The following is a 21151-nucleotide window of genomic DNA, read 5'->3' as shown; positions in this document are numbered from 1 at the left end:
CCTCTGTGTTCCTGTTTGTTGTATTGATCTGGCTCTGTGTACCTGTCCTTAGCCCATGAGCTAATGTATTTGATAAGTCCATGACCTTATGTTCATTTTCATCTATGAAGAAATACTTGCGACATGTTGTTTGAACTTTTCTATAATGGGAAACATATTTAAATTCATGTGGTTTTATGTTTAACAGGATCTGGAGTTCTGGTTTTCCTCCTAGTCTTAAGCCCACATTCAATTCCCATTGATGAGCGGTCAAAATGTTTAGTTGTGCTTATCCCCAAGAATTATGGTACAGAAAAATCTGCAATGTTGGTGGCCACGAGGTGCCAGAGAAACTATCAAACTGTTGGCATCTTACGGCCATCTCTGCTAATTGAATTGGGCACTAAGCGCAAAGAGACAATTGGGATCTGTAGCAACAATGTAAATTGCTGCTACAAATCTCTGCGGTATAACGGTGTTGTAGTTAAGGTATATACGTACCTATCTAGCAGGACATTTTCATCAGATAATGATACACTTGAGAGGGTTTAGTAAGTTAATTTTATTGATCATTTACATATGCCACTATTATTGTAGTGCCACGATAAAGTAATACAGATATCATTATTAATGAGAAGAAAAAAAAAAGATTAAAGCAAAACATGATTACAAGCACTTCCTAATGGGGCACATCCACTAGACGATCTACTCCCTGTCCAATCTCTTAACGATTTTCCCTTGATTTTTTCCCTTGAAATTTTATCTTTCAGTCTGAATGATTTGCAAACGATTTGCAAAAGATCTTTAATAGATCAAGTGAAATTGACCTGCATGTTCGGTCCACTGACGAGACGATCAAACGACCAGCGGGAGCACGCATCGTTGATCGTTAATGACCAAACACTGCACGATTTATAAACAATTTTTAAACGATTGAACGATAATGACGTCGTTATCGTTCAATCGCCTGCTAAAATCGTGTAACGGATTGCCCCCCTTTAAGAGCTAAATGCTGACAACTGTTGAAATAGACAGTAGATGTTAAAGTAATTTAATTCCTTGTGTTGGGATCATAATCATATGTGTGAACAATATGCACATATTATAACTTGCTAATTGTATACCATGGCGACTGCTAAGTACATGATAAAGGAGTTGTGCTGATACTTTAACAAATTATACTGTGAACTTGTATATTTTCCTTTGACTTCATTATAAGTGTTTATATAGATTGTAACTCCAAATAACCTTTCGTGTGTTATTACTTTCCCTATAATGTTAGTTTAGTGGAGTATATTGGTATAGCGTGTAAATAAATCGGTATTGTGTGTAAATAAATCTCTGCTTCCACAGAGTTGGCGACTTCTCCTGAATCTATTGGTTTCTTTTCAATACCCCTTTAAGCCATTTATGCAAGTTGGATACCTTTGTGTAAACACCATATTTGCCTTTTTGCGCACAACCTTCTCCCCAGCTAACAATTCCAGTCACGAAAAATACTTCTTTATATTGGGTGACATGTGGGCCTCCACTGTCTCCCTGACAAGCGTCTTTCAATTCCATGTCATATCCAGCACAGAACATGTTTTCAGTGATTGCAAATTTACTGGATTCTTTGCAAGTCTGTCTATTAATGTAGGGGACTTGGAGCTTCTGAAGTTTTGTGGCTTGAACCCCTCGTTCATGAATACGCCCAAAGCCGCTTACCAGCCCTGGCTCGGTGCCTTGCATCAGGACTTGATCAGCAAATTCAGGGTCAGGAACACATGCCGGAATTATATTATCAGTGAAGTTTATAGCTTCTTTCAGCTTTATTACGGCAATATCAAAATCATAGGTTAGCTTAACAAACTTAGGATGTACAATTATCCTTTCCACCTTGTGAGTTGATTCAGTACCTTCATTCTTTAGTGTATTCAAGTCTCCTGCAAATATATACAAAATAGGATTGTTATTGGTCCTATCAATATAGAAAAGTTGATGAAAACATTTGATAGTGAGATCAATCAGTAAAAAAAGAAAGAAACAGCTGCTTACCATCCTAGTTTATTTTTGAAATGTATTGTATGCTTTTCTTTATAGTGGATTACGTACTTACAGATGCACCAAATTGTGCAAATATGATTCCAACTGGCTACCTAAAATATCCACAACGATTTCATTTGTTTACGGTATTGCCGGTAAGTAGTTGTCAGGGTTGACAGATAAGAGCAGATGTTTATAAATGTACAGGGATCATTGAGGAAGTCAATCATATGCTATGCAGTAAATGGGATCACAATTTAACAGCCAATCTGCAATATAGCTGAAAATGGGAAAGGCCTGGATATCGGGAAAACCCATATCACTTAATGCCTTTGTTTGTATTAGGCGTAGTCAGGATGGGATGTAGTTAATAGACCAGCGGACTAAATGCCGCCGGTCTATATCCCGACACCAGAAGCCAGACGGGGGACTAAAGATAGTCGTAGAAATACCGACATCTATCTTCATCCCGACGCCAGAATGCCAAAGGACGTCGGACCGATCGAGGTAAGTCTGGCCATCCCAAGCACTTACACGCGGGGGGTTAGGTTTAGGCAACCCCGGGGGGGACTTAGGCTTAGGCACCCCCCGGGGAGGGTTAGGCTAGGGGAAGAGGGGGCTAGGGTTAGGCACCCCCCCAGGAGTGTTAGGTTTAGGGTGCGGGGGAGTGGGAGTGGGGTTAGGTTTAGGATAGGCACGAGCCCGGAGGGAGAGGGGGGGTTAGGAGACTTACCTGCCGCTGACGTAATCTTCATCCTGCCGAACTGCTGCTGTCGGGATTTGAACCGACGGCTAAACAGCTGCCGGTATTTCAATCCCATTCCAGTCAGGATATTTTTGTTTTTTTAGTTTGGCAGATGAATTTAGTAAATGCTCTGGAACAGGCCATGACATTAGCCTTTGAAATAGCTAGTGGGAGCATTTGCGTACAATAGGAATGTTTGGAGAATTTCACACTTTTGATTAAGGCTGTTCTACCAAGTAGCAAAACGGGTAGGTGCATCCAGTTGTTCAATTTAGCTAAAATTGTCCCAATAGGTGAAAAATTGAATTAACATAGGTTATGAATATTGGCTGGGATATAAATGCTAAGGTTTTTTAAGGAGTGGTGGGCGATATGGAATTGGGATAGCACAGGTAGTGAAGGGAATTGATAACCAGAAGGGGATCAAGGCAGGATTTTTTTATATTAATGCGATATCCTGCAAGAAAAAACTAAATTGTGCAACAGTTTCCATTATAGCTGGTATAGATGTTAGGGTTAGAGACAAGAAGTATCATGTCATCTGCAAATAGTGATATCTTCACCTCTAAATGCCCAACTCTTATCCCAGATTATAATGGAAGCTCATACAAGGTAATGGCAAGGGGCTCTAATGCCAGAGATGATAATAAAGGAGAAAGAGGGCTTCCTTTTAGAGTACCCCTTTTTATGAAAAATAGAGAGGAAACAAACCCATTTACTAGAATATATGACAAAGGGGATGAGTAGAGAGTACTAATTACGTTGATGTATTGAGGGAGCAGCCAAATCTTTTAAGGGTCTGATAGCGGTGCTCTCAGATCACTAAGTCGAATGTCTTTTCCACATCACATGAAAACAACAAACTGGGACCATCCCCACCAGACCCCCGACTTGGATGACTGCTGCTAAGTTTGTGTATTTCAAGTGGGTTTTTTGGCTAAAGCAAGAATCACCTACCTGTAAAACTAGATAGCAAGAAACTCCTACTGTATCTAATGCCTATCCATCTGTGGGCCTAATTCACTACAGATCGCTATAGGGATCGTAGCTGCGATTACGCACACAGTTCAACTGCGATAGTATGCTAATCCATTGCGATCACTATGCCGTCGCAACACTACATAAGGACCCCACTTTACCTTACACACATCCGTAATGTTTAGCAAGACTGCAAAACCATCAGTACAATAAAGTACCATCGCAGCCTCACGCACACTTGGACACAAGCTCTGATCTTACTCAGAAATGCTAACTTCATCACACGCTCTAAGGCCTCAGGCTGCGTACGGCATCGCAGTGGCTCATTTATGCACTCCCGTGCAATGGCGTTGAAATGCACTGGCACGCCTGCGTTTTGCCAACCACCCCAACCGTCACCACCCAGAAACGGCACTCCTGTCAATCACTCTGCGATGGGTCTGCGTTGTTGCTGTGATCGCAGTCCCGAACGCAGTGGCTAGTTTGCGCACACACACTGCAATGCATACGCAGAACACAAAAATTGCCCGATTGCGTGGGTAAATGCAGTTGCGATGCTTGCTGAATCAGGCCCAGTCTATCCTTGTGTACTTAATAAATGTGATGTGTACACAGAATGTGTTAAAGTGTTTATGAATGTGTATAACAGTAATTGTGAAAGTAGAGATGGAAGACAGGAGATTACGGTATATTCAGGTTTCAAACTCGTCATACAAACATTTTGCAAAAAATAGATAGGAAAATGGGTAACTTCCATGAACCACTGTATTATTCTTAGGGGTGAGTGGGTTCGGATTTCTGAAATCTGATCCCCCCGAGCCGAGGCCGATCCGAGTCAGGCTCGACTCTGATCTGAAATCGAGGCAAAACGTCATCATACCACCTTCCGGGTCTCGCGGGTTTTGGATCCTATATAAGGTACCCGCGTCGGCGCCATTTTCTCACTCGGCTGTGGACAGTGAAGAGGGAGGGTGGGAGTTAGGGCTGGCTGGGCTGTGTAGTGTTGTGTTGTAGTGTAGTGTAGTGCAGTGTAGTGTTGTGCTGCGCTGTGCTGCTGTTGTTGTCCATAGGGGCTGTGTCCACTACTTCAAAGTCCATAGGGGCTGGCTGGACTGTGTTGTGCAGTCAGTTGTCCATAGGGGCTGTGTCCACTCCAAAGTCCTGTGCAGTGTCCCAGTCCTAAAGGGGTGCTGTAGTGTTGTCCAGGGGGTGCTCTGTCTGTCAGGGGTGCTCCCCCAAGTGCTAAAAAAAAACAAATTTCTGTGTTTATGAATTGTGTGCACTGTGGCTGCACGTACATCAACAAGGGAGCAGCGCCAAGCGTGCGTCTGTGTCCCATAAGTAAAAGGCCGGCTGGCTTGTCCGTTAAAGGGTGCTGTAACCCCCAAAGGGCACTCCAAACAAAATAAAAATATATATTTTTTTGTGTTTGTGAATTGTGTGCGCAGTAGCCGCACGTACATCAACAAATTAGTGCCAAGCGTGCGCCTGTGTCCCATAAGTAAAAGGCCGGTTGGCTTGACTGTTAAAGGGTGCTGTAACCCCCAAAGTACACTCCAAACAAAATTTAAAAAAAAATTCTGTTTTGTGAATTGTGTGCACTGTGGCTGCATGTGCATCAACAAAGGAGCAGCGCCAAGCGTGCGCCTGTGTCCCATAAGTAAAGGGCCGGCTGGCTCATTTCTTAATGGATGGTGTAACCCACAAAGTGCACTACTCTCCAGCAAAAATAAAAAAATATTTTCTGCGTTTGTGTGCGCCTTAGCCGCACGTATATATCAATATAACATAAATGGAGGACCAAACTTTCTCCGATAAAAATAAAATAGGGAAAGATCAAGAACCACTTCCTCCTAGTGCTGTTGCTGCTGCTGGGAGTTGTTCATCATCCCAGAGAGGAAGTAGGAACACCACTACTTTTACTAAACAATTGACCCTCCAACAGTCCCTAGCGAGGAGGATGAAGTACGACAGCAGTCATCCTGAAGCAAAACGTATAACTGAGGCCTTGACTGCTATGTTGGTGTTAGACGTGCGTCCGGTATCCGCCATTAGTGCAGTGGGATTTAGACAATTGATGGAGGTAGTGTGTCCCCGGTTCCAAATCCCGTCTAGATTCCACCTGCATCCTCAAAGCAGCAGCGACAAGCGTGCGTCTGTCTGTTAAAGGGTGGTGTAACCCTCAAAGTGCGCTCCACAAAAAATAAAATAATCTTCTTTTTTTCTGTGTTTGTGAATTGTGTGGGCTGTAGCCGCACCTGCATCCTCAAAGCAGCAGCGACGGGGGCGTGGTCTGACTACAGAGCTGATCAGCAGCACTTGAGAAGAGCTCCAAGAGAAACCTTTGATAAACCCCTTTTGTTTTCAAAAGAGGGGCATATAAGACCCTTTCAATCACAGCTAGTGATCTGCTGTACATTGCGAGCACGCGCTGGGGGTTTGTCTGTCCCCGGTGAGCAGCTTCTGGGCCCCAGTCCGTCTGCGGCCTACATCCCGCCTGAAGCCGCGGCCTCGATTGCGGGTGATACCCGCCACCGCCGGCGGATCATCGCGGCCTCCTCGGTGACGTCGCGGACATCGCCGCACTATTGTGGACCCCACAGGTACCCTCCCAACAATCCCCGGAAGGCCCAGGGGGGTAGCCGCTGCCCGCCGCACCTAAACAAATGAGCGCGGTGTAGTGAGTGCGGTGAGGAGAGCCGCCGACTCTAATCACTGCCGCTTACCCACAGCAGCTGCGGTGTGTGCCGGAGCCCTTCTCTTTCCCACTGGGTGTCCTGGGAACCTGCGTTGCTCGGGCCCTACACCCCATCACGCTGGGGAGTTACAGAGGGGGCATTGCTGCACTCTACAGCCACTTCACAGTTCCGGAGTGGTTCGGGCCCGGTACCTATTCAGAGACCCCAACCTCAATTTTAGACCATCGAGTAGCAGGGCTGTAGCGGCGGCCGCTGGACGGAGCCGCATTACTGCAGCACCCTTCAGACCTACACCGATTGCACGGTCACAAGGAGGGACTAGTCTCACTCCCTGGGGGCCCTCAGAAACCCCCGCGATCAATACCGCAAGGACGCGGGTGGTCATCATTCGCCATCCTCCACATTGTGGTAACGCGATCTAGTGGCAAGTCAGATCGGCGACACCTTAGAAATCTACAGACCCACACCATAGGATGTGATTCAAGAGCTGGCGGGGGACCCGGAGCCATACGAGAGCTCTTTTATATCCAGCAGCTCAGGATCCTGGGCTCACTGTCAAAAGATAATCCACCTATACCAGACCTACGCCTATGCAACCGATAGGCTACCTCCCAAGAAATTAATACCATTGTGCCGAAATGTGAGCTTACCTATGCTAACTCCAATCTGACCCTCTGTCGCCCGTATGCTTCTTGAGTAATAATATAAGCCGCCATTCCTACTATCTAATTTATAACAGTGGGCCTTTAGCTATTTCATGATGGCACCAAAACGCCCAAAGCCTCCGACTGTGTCACAAGTATCGTTCTTCAAAGCGTCTCCCTCCTCACAAACCGATAAAGCAGGCCCATCATTTAATAAGAGCAGTAAACATCCGTCTACTTTAAGCTCCTCTTCTGACGATTTTCCACGAGCCTCCTCCAAACAACTGGAATTGCTCTATGAAGTTGCTCTTGGCTTCCTTTAAGGACGATATTACGTCTGAATTTAAATCAGCCTTGCAATCTTGTCAATGTTCGGTGGACGAGTTGGGATCTCGCACAGATCATTTGGAGAACAAGTTGGAAGAGGTCATAAAATCACATAATGAACTGATCAATCTTCATGAGGAGTTGCAGTCGGAGGTCACATCTCTGAGGCTTAAGACCGCAGACCTGGAAGATAGGTCTAGGCGAAATAATCTCAACCTTCGTGGAATCCCGGAGACTATTTCAAATTCAGAGCTAATAGCACATGTGACTGATATATTTATGAAACTTCTACCAACTACACAGATTTCGGACTTTCTATTGGACCGTGTGCATAGACTGCCTAAAGCCCGTAATGCGCCTACCGATGCTCCTAGGGATGTTCTGATGAGTACATTTTTTCCACACTAAAGAGGCAATCCTGCGTGCAGCAAGATCTGCAGATGCTTCCACTATGGGAAAAATCCAAATCTTTGGTGACCTCTCTGCTGCAACACTAGCTCTGAGAAGATCATTTCTACCAGTCACCAGAGCTCTACAAAAGGCTTCCATCAATTATAGGTGGGGCTTCCCCACTAAATTGATAATCAATAGGAATGGCTCTACCACAGTTGTATCTGATCCAGCGGCAGGTATCCAGCTCCTGGTGTCCTGGAACTTAGAAGACATATCACAGAAGCTACCAAGCAACCTGCATGTGAACCAGGAGTGGACTTAATGGTTTTTCAGGCCGTTTGTATCCTTTCGTATAGTAATGTGCCCACCTAGTGTTTCTATACTTAATTGATTTTTCGTTATATGATGCTCCTCTATTCTCTTTTTTTTTTTCTCTTTAGTTTGGGATTTGTTACCATTACGGTGACTTGCATTGAGGTAGTTAGTTTTAACATAGAGCTACCTTTTCAGTTTAAAGTCGCAAACGGAGCGTTTTGTTCCCGTACCGTTTATCTTACAGTTTGGAGCGCTAGGTGGGTGCATATTGCTTTCTTTTCTTTGATTTGTTTCTTCTTATTATTCTTATCTATATACATCTGAGCCCTTTTTCTTCTGTTCTCTATATGCGTGATAGATGTAAGCCGTTATATATGTTTTCAGTTTCTGCTCGATAGAATACTCATGTTTAATGTACAGTATTCCGACCCCGGGCGACGGGGGATCGATGTTCTAGTGACCACTTACCCCAATGTACCACCTAAGAAGGTGGTCTCCAATAGTTTCTTTATGGAACTATTCTTTTTTTCCTTTTTTTCTTGTTTTTCTGTTTTCTTTTGTTTTATATAGTATTCAGGTACTTCATATTACCAGCAATCTGGTATTGTCTTTAGCACCCTTAGATTCAGTACTATTGATGTTTAGCAGAGTGGTGTTATTTCCAAATGGTTAAGATATTGTCTATTAACGTTAAGGGACTCAACTCTCCCAATAAAAGACAGCTAGCACTACGATATTTTGCTAAATGTAAGGCTCATATCATAGCTATCCAAGAGACCCATTTCCAACAATCCACCCCACCTCAATTTTCCAATCTGAAATTCCCTATATGCTACACCTCCAATTGTCCTTGCAAAAAAGCTGGAGTGGCAATTTTATTTTCTAAAACAAGTAACTTTGTCTTAGACAAACAAATAAACGATAAGGAAGGCCGATATCTTATACTTGTAGGTAAATTAGATAATGTTCCTGTGACACTTGCATCAATATATGCACCAAATACGAAACAAATATCCTTTATTAGGAAATTTTGCACGGCTCTTCAAACGTATAAAAGAGGGATTTTACTATTATTGGGAGATTTTAATATAGCTCCAGATCCGCTGTGGGATAAATCCTCATCAAAATCAAAAATTAACTCACAACCATCTCAAAATCATTCTCAAAGCTTCAGACGAATTCTAAGTGAATACGAGCTATATGATGTAGGGAGGGCGGGGCATCCAGGTGAGAGGGACTACACCTTTTATTCTCAGGTACACAAATCCTATTCCCGCATCGACCTGGTATTGGCAGATAAATGGTCTTTACCGTATATTAAACAATCATCAATTCTGCCGGTCGCCTGGTCGGATCATGCGGCAATGTCCTTAGACTGGGATATCAATAGATTGAGGTCTTCCCCAGGTCCCTGGCGACTGGGAGAATATCTCTTGAACCATACCGAATCTAAACAATTAATTTCCAACGCCCTTTCCTTGTTTCTGGAAACCAACAAACCAGAGGATACTTCCTCGTCCACTTTCTGGTGTTCGCTTAAAGCAGTAATTAGGGGGTCAGCTATCCAGGCAGCGGCTCGCTTACATAAGGCATCTATTCTTCAACAAGTTAATATCGAATGTCGATTGGCAGATTTAGATGCTAAACATAAACTTAATCCGAAGGATGACGTAATTTATAAGGAACTACTTATTGCCAGAACAGAATGGAACACTTTAGCCCTTAAAAAAGTTCATCAGACAATGTTTAAACTACGTCAAAAGTTTTATATTCAGGGAGATAGGGCAGGCCGGATGCTAGCTCAAAAATTAAGGGGGAAAAGAGCAAAGGAAAGCATAAGATTGATTTCCAATATCAAGGGTATCAAAATTACGGATCCTTTTGCTATAGCGGAATCCTTTGCGCAGTACTACTCCTCCCTCTACAATCTGAAAGACGACCCTATGACGCCCCAACCCTCATTAAACCAGATAGATGACTTTCTTAGTGCAGTAGATCTTCCCTCCCTAGATGCCGATGCTTTAACAGCACTAGCGGAACCCTGGTCCGGGGAAGAAATTCTATCAGTTATCAGATCCCTTCCTCTCGATAAGGCTCCGGGACCGGATGGTTATATAAATAAATTTTTTAAATGCTTCCAAAACACTTGGTCTCCCATTTTAACACACCTGTTTAATGATGTCTCATCAAAGGGCTCCTTCCCGAGAGAAATGCTAGAGGCGAGGATAGTAGCATTCCCCAAACCAGGTAAAAATTTGTCCGTCATGGCTAACTATAGGCCAATTGTACTTCTCAATACGGATATAAAAATATTTGCCAAACTTTTATCAAATAGACTTAATTCTCTGTTACCGATTTTAATACATCAAGATCAGGTAGAATTTGTGACAGGGAGGCAGGGACCTGATAATACGAGGAAGCTGATCAATATTATTGAATCTTTCTCCAGTTGTGACCATCCTCCCCTACTTCTATCATTAGACGCAGAGAAGGCATTTGATAGACTGAATTGGCAATACTTAAAAGCAGTATTGGTTAAGTTCGGAATAGAGGGCAGCTTTCTCACGTCAATATTAGCATTATATTCTTCCCCCTCGGCCAGAGTCTTTGTTAACGGCATACTCTCCACCCCATTTATGATTACAAATGGTACGAGGCAGGGATGTCCTCTGTCTCCACTGGTGTTTGCCCTGGCAATCGAACCATTAGCAGAAGCCATCAGACAGGACCATAACATCACAGGCCCTATCCTCTTTGGCAAAATGTACAAAACAAGCCTGTTTGCTGACGATATCCTGCTGACACTAACAGATCCGATTAACTCCTTAGCAGCTTTACATAGTTTGTTGGGAGCATTCTCTGGGGTCTCTTACTATAAACTAAACTGCTCTAAAACAGAGGCTCTCCCGATTAATTTCCCACAACACTTATTGGCTTCCCTTAAAGAGACTTATAAATACGCTTGGCAGAATCACTCTATTAAATATTTAGGAATCCATTTAACGGCCACTATTAATAGTAAAATAGCAGCTAACTATCTGCCATTGATTCGACAACTGTCGTTACTTTTTAAGGATTGGACGATGTCCAATATTTCGTGGATGGGCAGACTTGCGGCCTTAAAAATGGTTGTACTACCAAAGATATTGTATTTTTTTCGAACATTGCCCATACTAATCCCCCAATATGTACTCACTAGAATTAAAAAACGTTTTACTTCCTATATTTGGAAGGATAGGAAACCTAGACAAGCAAGGAAATTAATGTCCCTACCTAAGACAGAGGGAGGCATGGGACTCCCGGACCTCCGCAAGTACCAAATAGCATCCCTCCTAGCACAAATAAATCCTTGGTTTTCAAAAGGGAAGATGATGCCATGGGCTCAGCTGGAATGGGATATGGCTACTCCATTCCCACTCACGGATTGCCTCTGGTTACCATCTCAGGTTAAGATCCCATGGATCGAAAAATATACGACGATATCCACAACCAGGAAAGCCTGGTTAGAAATGGTTACAGCATCACCAGAAGTAGGCCTCCCTTCCACGGATTTTTCTCTTGAGGGACTCGCCACCCTAATACCGAATTTAAGCTTTGAGACCTGGAAATCCCAGGGTATTTTTTCCCTTAAAGATATAACTACACTCGGCACCCTTCAATCATTTACCCAAATTAATGCACAATTCCGCACCTCTTTTAGAGAGTTCTGTAAATACTTGCAAATAAGACATTGGCTTCAAAGTACAACACCACCTCCATACACCATCAAAGATTTGCCTAAACTTTTAGTAAATCAACTAAATAAAGTGAATAACAAAGGAGCCATTACATGGTGGTACTCTCAACTAATAACTCCCACAGAATTCAGCAAACCGGTAACGATTGTGAAATGGGAAACAGATCTTTCTTATACCTTCTCCGAAGAGGACTGCCGTCTTATGTACAAAACTAGTCATAAAATTTCCAAATGCACATCACATATGGAACAATATTATAGGTTACTCCACCGACAATATTTTACACCTAAACTAATGCATACTATTTCATCATCTCACTCCAATTTATGTTGGCGGAACTGTGGCCATGTCGGCTCTTTACTCCACATTTTTTGGACTTGCCCTTTAGTTACTCCACTATGGAAAGAGGTATTTATTTTAATTTAAAAAATTATAAAGATCACTATCCCCCCGCACCCGGTTACAGCTATCTTTCATTTATTCAATGATGATATGACCGCTAAGGACCGCTATTTAATGGGACACGTCCTGATAGTCACTAAATTAATGTTGGCTCAAAATTGGAGAACTTCTATAATTCCCACAATAGAAGATATAGAAAAAAAAGTCCATTCTCACTATGAGTTTGAAACAGCTGGAGTAAGCTACATCGCAGCATCATCCAATCCACTTATTCAGTGGCTGAATTGGTCTGAATATTGGTCATCAAAAACCTGAACCCAGTGACCCAATCTATTACATTTTAGAAATATATCTGAACCTGAATGGATCATTGGAGGCTACGGGGAGAGTTGTTTTGTCCTTTCACGGTTTAACCATCTGGAGGACATTATTATAGCTGGCTGTTTATATATAGTCAATTTAGTTGTGTACATTATTTTGATCTGGTAAATCTAAATTGTAATCATATGTTAACTAACGTAAACAGTTGCCTGTTCCGGCCGGTATCAATAAAGCCAGGATGTCTTTGTTAGTATCTATGCATATATTGTACCTACTTGTTTATTTTTGTTTCCCCAATCCCCTCCCTTTTTAATTTCTGTACCCCAGACCCTACCCCAATAATTTTGAAACAATAAAAATTTAATGTTTTAAAGCAGCAGCGACAAGCATGCGTCTGTCTGTTAAAGGATTACATCGGTGACAGCATCCAAGTAGGCATGTCAGACAGTCCGTACCTGTACTGGCAGGAAAAAGAGGCAATTTGGAGGTCCCTGTACAAACTGGCTCTATTTTACCTGAGTTGCCCCCCCTCCAGTGTGTACTCCGAAAGAGTGTTTAGTGCAGCCGGGAACCTTGTCAGCGAAAGGCGTAGGAGATTGCTTCCACAAAATGTGGAGAAGATGATGTTCATAAAATGAATTATCAACCCTTCCAGGGAGACCAGTCTCCAGAACGTACAGAGGGACCTGTGGTTGTGGATTCCAGCGGGGAAGAATTAATACTCTGTGAGGATGAGGATGTACACAACACTGAAGAGGGTGAGGAATCGGTGGATGAGGACGACATCTTGCCTCCGTAGAGCCAGTTTGTGCAGGAGATTAATTGCCAGCTTGTTTTGTGGGGGCCCAAACGAACCAATCATTTCAGCCACAGTCGTGTGGCAGACCCTGGCGCTGAAATGTTTGGTTTGTTAAAGTGTGCATGTCCTGTTTATACAACATAAGGGTGGGTGGGAGGGCCCAAGGACAATTCCATCTTGCACCTCTTTTTTTTCTTTGAATTATGTACTGTTTGGGGCCTAGTTTTTCAAACTGCCATCCTGTCTGCCACTGCAGTGTCACTCCTAGATGGACCACGTGTTTGTGCCGCCCACTGGTATCTCTTAGCATAGTCATCCAGCTACCTCGGTGCAACCTTTTGGACATAAAAACACTATTGTGAGGTGTGAGGTGTTCAGAATAGACTGGAAATGAGTGGAAATTAAGGTTATTGAGGTTAATAATAGCATAGGAGAAGAAAAACACACAAATTCTGTGATTTTAGCTGTTTTTATGCTTTTTTTAAAAAAAAATACAGATCCAAAACCCAGAACCAAAAACACGGAAGGGTGGTTTTGGCAAAACCAATCCAGATCCAAAACACGAAGAAAGATTCAGATCCAAAACCAAAACACGAAAAGTGGCCGGTGCACACCCCTAATTATTCTATGACCTGGCTACATGTTTTTCATTTCGCAGAGCATTTAGGGGTCTAGTTACTAAGCAGTGTTAGGAGACAGAGTGAAAAGTGATAAGAAAGTGATAAGGTGCCAGCCAATCAGCTCCCAACTGTCATTTTTCAAACACAGCCTGGGAGATGACAGTTGGGAGCTGATTGGCTGGCACCTTATCACTTTCTTATCACTTTTCACTCTGTCTCCTAACACTGCTTAGTAAATAGACCACCTAATTGAATAGCAAAAATCCCGCACCTGCAGGAAAAACCTCGCGGGTGCAGGATTTTTGCTTTTCTTGCCCCCAATTGATTATGCCCTATAGTGTCAGTTCTCAAGATACATTTTAGATGCGATAGTCACGATCAGTGTATGGTGGAAGACGTGCATTTGGTAACAGCTGTACTTACCTACAACAACTTTGAAGTATTTTGTCTGATTCATGCAGTGCGCTGCAGTGAGGATAAATTGCTTAGACAGGATTGTTCCTCCACAGAAAGGCACATTTTCTTCACTCACCAAGACTGCCTGTGGGGATAAAAAAAAAGAAGAAGATATTTATCATTACATATGTGCAGATGACTTTAAAATTAATTTTTCTTCCATAGAAAATGTTAGCTGCTGTAAATGTGGGATGTAGTTTATATCCCGGTGGTCGAGATGCCGGCGCCGGAATTCCGACACTAGTCACAATCCCGACCGCCAGTATCCGGCTAGTAAGTATTGTGGTTAGGGGGAAGGTTAGGGTTAGGTGTTAGGCATTGGGGGGAGGGGGTGGATAGGTTTAGGCTGTGGGGGGGAAGGTTAGGTGCAGCCTGCAGGAAGGGAGGGTAAGGTTTAGGGGTAGGGTTAGAATACTTACCGACAGGTGTCGGTATCCTAACCTTGTCGGGATGCGGGCATAGAGATTCTGACCACTGGCATCCTGAGCGCGGGCATCTCGTACCCAAACCGTATTTGTTTCATTATATAACGAAAGCAGCCTGTATCCATATATTGCTTATCTTGAGCTCTACTGCCCTGGCTTGGTGCGTGTGTTATGTGCATGAGCTGTTATGCCTTGTATATGGCTGATCTATTTCAATTAGAGAGGAAAGATTTTTTATTTAATTTGTAGCTCATTGCAAACTTCATCCGCATTGTGATTGGCTGTCACCAGGAAGTGGGCAGAGAGCCTGTACAATGCAGGATGTTCAAGAATACTATACACCAGAGGTTCCCAAACCCCGCCATTACAGTCATGTAATCCAGATGGTTAAATCAAATTGAGGGACTAATTAAGTCACCTGTGCTCAAGCATGGATATCTTTAAAAACTGGACTGTAATGGCAGAGTTTGGGAAACTCTGATCTACAGGCATGCAAGGATTTTTGCAGCAACACAAGATCTTTTTTCAGGCACATATATATATAATATTAAATTTGACCCTTTTTGAATCCAGAATTATTTTACAAAATACTCTGGATACCCATACACAAGGAGTGGAGATAGAGAAGGGCGCTCTCTGGGTCAGAATTTATTACAATAGAACACCAGCTTAGAGGAGAATGGAAACACTGCAGGGGCGTATTTATAATGGGTGCAGGGTGTGCGGTGTGCACAACCTGTACCCATATTATCTAAAATTTACCTCTCCGAGGTCACGCATCGGGTCTGTCAGCGCTGCTCAAAACAGTGAAAAATGGCAGCCGTGGCCATTGTTCTGGCGATCTACACATGCGCAGTAGACTCTGGGCACACTCTAGTGCCCAGAGTCTACTGACTCTGCAGTGGCCAGCCAGCCATGTAAGTCGGCTGCAGGGGTGAGAGGAGGGGGCCTGTGACAGGGGATGCACACGGGTCCCCTCCTCTCTAAAGACACCCCTGAAACACTGGAAACCATAGATAAGCTGACAGATCCAACTGAAAGCTGATGGGACTAGGGGCCTGTTTGAGTTGTACGCTATTCCAAAGGTTACGGAGTAGAGTGATTATTATTAAACTGCGCATGCATCTAGTCGCAATGCCCATGCGTCAAGAGCCATTACCGTAGGGACTATTCACAGTGTGATTGACAGTCAGGGAGCAAAGGCAGCAAGGAACACAGACATGTTGCGACCGTTTCAGGGGCATGGTCACACCCTGCAACTTAGGTCTCAATTCCCATGGCCATTCTGCAGGACCATAAACTCACTCGGGACTGCAAAAAATCCAATCATCTGCGACAGATGCTATGTCTTTGTACGCAGATGCTTGGATTTGCAAATCCACAGGTGGGCATCTCAGTACATCTCCCGGCAGCTGTAACATTTGTATATTTTTGCATAGCAGCTGTGTACAAATTTGCCTGTCACCTACTTTAAAATTACTAATTCTCCTGTGCTTATGAAAAAAAGGACACTGATCAGGACATACGGACATACAAATAGTCTTGAGATGAACAGCAGTCTTCTTCATATCAATGGAATTTGGTTGAATCTTGTATAGAAGGCCATGCTTTTGGTTGGTATCAATGCAAAAGAAAATATATTGTGTCCTTAATCCGCGCAAGTGGAACTGCAGCCTGTGATAGAACTCAGGGAGCTCCTTACTGATTCCCAAATATAAATAGAGTAAAATAAAAATAGAGTCTCTCTACGGCGCTGTCCACAATCAATAAATCAGGAGAATTGCATCACACCCAAGGTCACGATGTATTCTTCTTTCAATTAATTTCACCACTCTTTCAACCAGGTTTCTTTATCACTCCAAGGGCTCTATTTATTAACATTACTTTACTAAAATAAAGTGAAAAAGAGTGTTTTCACACCCTTTTCACATTATTTTAGTATCACCTATAGTTATTACAGGGCAATTGGAGTAGAATTCGTAAAATTCTACTCCAACCCCTAAGTATCACTTATTTTTAGTAAGCAGATCGCATTTCCCATAATTGTAATGGGAAATGTGATCCGACTAAAGTTACTAAAAATAAATTGTAAAAAAATACCGGGGAAAGCCCTGTGATAACGCCACCTGGAGGTGGCGTTATCCAGGGTCTCCCCCGGTTGCCGGACTCCTACTCTGCTCTAAAAGGCAGAGCAGAGCCCGGAGCTGGTCCCAGTGATCAGCTGTGTGGTCTAAACACTGCAAAAAAAAAATAGTAAAAAAAAAATTCACTTACATGACGCCAGGGACCGGTGGTTGGGGCTCCGGTGATGACTCCCCTCCAGTCAACTGGTCTCCCATGCTGCACTGCGGCCCGGTCATCAGGTGATCGGGTCCCAATGCAGTATGGGATATCAGCTAACCGGAGGCATGGAAGACATCACCGGAGCACCAATGACTGCAGGTAAGGGCTATTAAGTCGGGAAGGGGTCGTGGGGGGTCCGCGATCGTGGGGGGCGGAGCTTAGCGCCGGGGGGGTAGCAGCGGTGGCCGGTCGGCGCATGCACGGGGAACTAGTCACGGTATTTTTTTGCGAAAATATCGTGACTAGAGTGCGGAGGGGATTCGCAGGGACAGAGCTTTCTCGCAAGCTCTGTCCCTGCAAGTGATTTGTAGTAATCCCTGTGATATTGCCTGAATTCGCAATGCGAATTCAATCGATAATATCACACTACAATCTGCATTACAAATGCGGATTGTAGTATATAGAGCCCCAAAAAAGAAAAAGAATGGGCAATAGTGTAATACTGCTGTGACATAAGAATCAATCGGACTCACAAAGGGACACTCACATTTAAAGTAAACTGATCAAGCATCTCTCATCATTATATTGATGTACAGTAATTGGACCTTCTGTCAAACCTCCTGGACATTAGATTCCTCCAATCACCTTCAAAGCTGAGTGTATCCCTGCGGGTAGTCTTGGTCTCTGACTCTGAGTCCCTGGTGTGTGAGTTCCTCCTCGGCTCCCAGCTAATGTCCAGGAGGTTTGACAGAAGGTCACCGCAGTATTACACTATTGCCCATTCTTTTTCTTTTTTGGAGTGATAAAGAAACCTGGTGGAAAGAGTGGTGAAATTAACTGAAAGAAGAATACATCGTGACCTTGGGTATAATGCAGTTCTCCTGATTTATTGATTATGGACAGCGCCGTAGTGAGACTCTATTTTTATTTTACTGTATGGTATCCATGCCAGTAATAAAAGGGGGACGACCCAGATGAAATGTTCGGAGCATTGTTATAAGTGAATTCTGCCCAGGGAAGAGAGAGTGCGTCTAGTTTCGTTGGGTATGAGAAACATAACATCTCAGGTTTTGCTCCAGACTTTGATTAACTCTTCCGGGTTGCCTGTTGGCCTGTGGGTGATACGCAGATGAAAAGCTTAAGAAAATTCCAAAAAATAGAGCAGAATGCCAGAAACAGGCAACAAACTAAGTTATCTGTTAGACACTATGGGGGAGGTGTATCAAACATTGGAGAGAAAGAAAGTAGAAAAAGATACTTGGTCGAATCAGCTTCTGTCATTATTCAAACACAGCCTGAAAAATGTCAGTTAAAAGCTGAGTGGTTGGTACTTTATCTCCCTTCACTTTATCTCTCCCCAATGTTTGATACATCTCTCCCTATATTAGATGGAAATTCCATGGAACCTAAGAATGTGTTGCATGAACAGCCTGGCCAGAACTTGGGCAGAAGTAAGACAGGACAAGGGAATAAGGTGTGCCAGTTTACTAAATCTGTCCTTGTTTGAATATGTAGTGGTATAAATTGTCCAAATGATGTGTCTCTTGCACACTTGTTCTTTGCACAGGTTTGACAGGATAGCACAAAGCTCCTAGTATCTTACTGAAATCCTGGCCATCACAGTGCATGTGACAGGGTCTTTAAAGTCTGAGAAATGCCCTCAGGAGTTACAATTATGGGCTTCCTGAAGAACTGCTTGTCTCAACTATTCCAGATTGAATGACAACCCTGACAGAGTCCTGACTATAACTTGACTTTGGTCTCACTGTAGATGCTGGGATAATCCTCTGATAAGACTAATTAAGATATTTTCTGTTGGGATGATAGGAATCTGGGAAGGAGGATCTGTCTGCTGCCGAAGAAACTTCTTAAAACTGCATCTGCCTTTAAATTCTTTAAACCATATATGAAAGTGATAGTGACATAACTAAAATAACTAGAGGCTCCCAGTTTCCAAAATCATAATTCAGCGGTGAAGAACTTTCTTGAAAAGAAGACGCACAAATGCAGTTTGTTGTGTGATGAATAGACTTGAGACAAAAACACCTGCATCTGAGGCATCAGCTTCTGTGATGAAAGGCAATGCAAGGATCAGGTGACTGAGCACAAGAGCAGGCAAAAATGCTTTTTTCAGTATCTGAAATGCCTGGTAAGCCTCTCCAGACCAGTGTGTAGGATTTGCCACTTTTCTGGTTAGTGCTGTAAGGGGTGGTATAATAGATAAAAATGAGCAGATGAAATGCCTGTAGTAGTTGGTGAATCTTAAACATCTCTGAAGAGCCTTCAGATTAATGGGAGTCACACATTTTTGTATAACCATAAACCTTTTGAGCATTCATGGTTAAACCCTGACAGGAAACTTAAAAACCAAGAAAAGCCACCTTAAGGGACAATTTGCCATTTCTTGAGTTTGGCATACTGCCGAGAGTTTTTCAAACACTCGGACTTGCTGAAGATGCTCTAGAGACGTGGAATAGAGAAGGATGTCTCAAGAGATTCCCTCAGAACATTGTTTCAATAAAAAAATATTGATTTAAAAAAAACAAAGGAAAGCTTACATTTATAAAGGCTTGAACAATAAACAATTAATTCTGTAGCCACTCTAACGAGCACTGATGCATTGCAATTGACAATTTTGCTCCAATGGCAAATTTCACCTGCAAGTCCATCAATGACAGGGTAATGTTTGGACAGCCAAGGGAAACCCAGAATGAGCACATAGAAAGAAGACTATAACAAAAAATTATATTGTTTCAGAATGTAGACTCTTCACTGTCAAAGTATCAGGAATGGTTTGTAGCATAATAGGGTCCTCCATAAGGATATTGTTGTGCAAGCCGATGATTGAGATCAGTGTCCCTAAAGATACTACTTGCAGGCCAAGTTTGAAGACTGATCTCTGATCTATGAAGTTGCCTGAGTCTCCACTATCAGTAGTTCCACGGGTGCAGGTGAAGTTTATAGAAATATGGGAATTTGCATGGAGTTTATTGAATCCTTGAATGAACAACCTAAGATCTCCTCCCCATCAGATTGCAGGTTTTCCCATTACCTGACTTATTTGGGCATGAGTGAACCATGTGTCTGTCTTTTTCACAATATAAGCACAGTCCATTTGCCCTTCTGAACTTCTCTTTCAGAAGTAAGACTCTAATTGCATGGGCTTGAGTCAATTTGAGAGGTTACACTGGCTCCATCTCCCCTTCAGAACCCAATTCAAGCTTCTCACACTCACTGACAGCCCTAAACCAATCCTCTCCCATTTTCATCTCTGACCTCATCTCCCTTCATACACCTGCCCACCCACTTCGCTCCACAACTGCCTGCCGCCTCTCTTGCCAACTGATTACTTCCTCCCTCTCCCGTCTCCAAGATTTTGCCCGTACTGCTTTCTACCACTGGAATTATCTCCCTCTCTCTATCAGACCACTTCTTCATCAAACCTTCCAAATCTCATCAAGAGCCCACTGCACCATTATCCCTCCTACTGACTAACCCATCTGTGTCATCCGTCTGCCTGCCCCTCCACTTTAGAATGTAAGCTCTCACGAGCAGGGTTTTCTTCCCTCATATGCCTCTCTTTTCCTTACTTACACTATCACACCTAATTCCCCACAACTGCACCTAACACTTAGTTGTTGACGCCATTCTGCTTTTTTAAGTGTTATGATCGCTAATGCAGCAAAGTGTATACACCATGTCCTTGTCTTGCATTGTTTGGTACTGTTAATAACTATATTCTTGTGTGATCATTTGGTTAAGTACTTTGTATGGCACTTCAGAACCCTTGTGGCACTATATAAATATAGGATAATAATAACTTCTACCATTCTCTCAGAGTAAGAACCTCTTCTCATTATATTGCTTCCTGAGATGCCCATCGGAGCATATTGCCAACGGCATCAGATCTTCTAAACAGGGGGGCCTGGATACTGCACTAAAGAGTCCTTGATCTGTTCAGAGATTTCCCAATCTGAATTGGCTTCTAAAAGTAGAGTCATTC

At 43.1% G+C, this 21151-nt stretch overlaps 1 protein-coding gene across 1 annotated transcript in view; it reads right to left on the bottom strand.

Moving 5' to 3' along the window:
• Nucleotides 1–523: 523 nt before the first annotated feature.
• F10 (coagulation factor X) overlaps nucleotides 524–21151 on the bottom strand; it is a 70540-nt gene continuing 49912 nt past the window's right edge. The window contains exons 7-8 of the mRNA XM_088456808.1: nucleotides 14408–14525; nucleotides 524–1904 (exon numbers count right to left, since the gene is read on the bottom strand). Coding sequence (XP_088312934.1) covers nucleotides 1354–1904; nucleotides 14408–14525 — 669 coding nt within the window. The 3' untranslated portion in view covers nucleotides 524–1353. The remainder of the gene's footprint in view (nucleotides 1905–14407; nucleotides 14526–21151) is intronic.

The sequence above is a fragment of the Taudactylus pleione genome, unplaced genomic scaffold (assembly GCF_031769625.1).
Source record: "Taudactylus pleione unplaced genomic scaffold, aTauple2 ptg000041l, whole genome shotgun sequence".
NCBI classification, from domain to species: Eukaryota; Metazoa; Chordata; class Amphibia; order Anura; family Myobatrachidae; genus Taudactylus; species Taudactylus pleione.
Note: the sequence above shows the minus strand (reverse complement) of the source record. Positions and strands in the feature narration are given on the sequence as shown.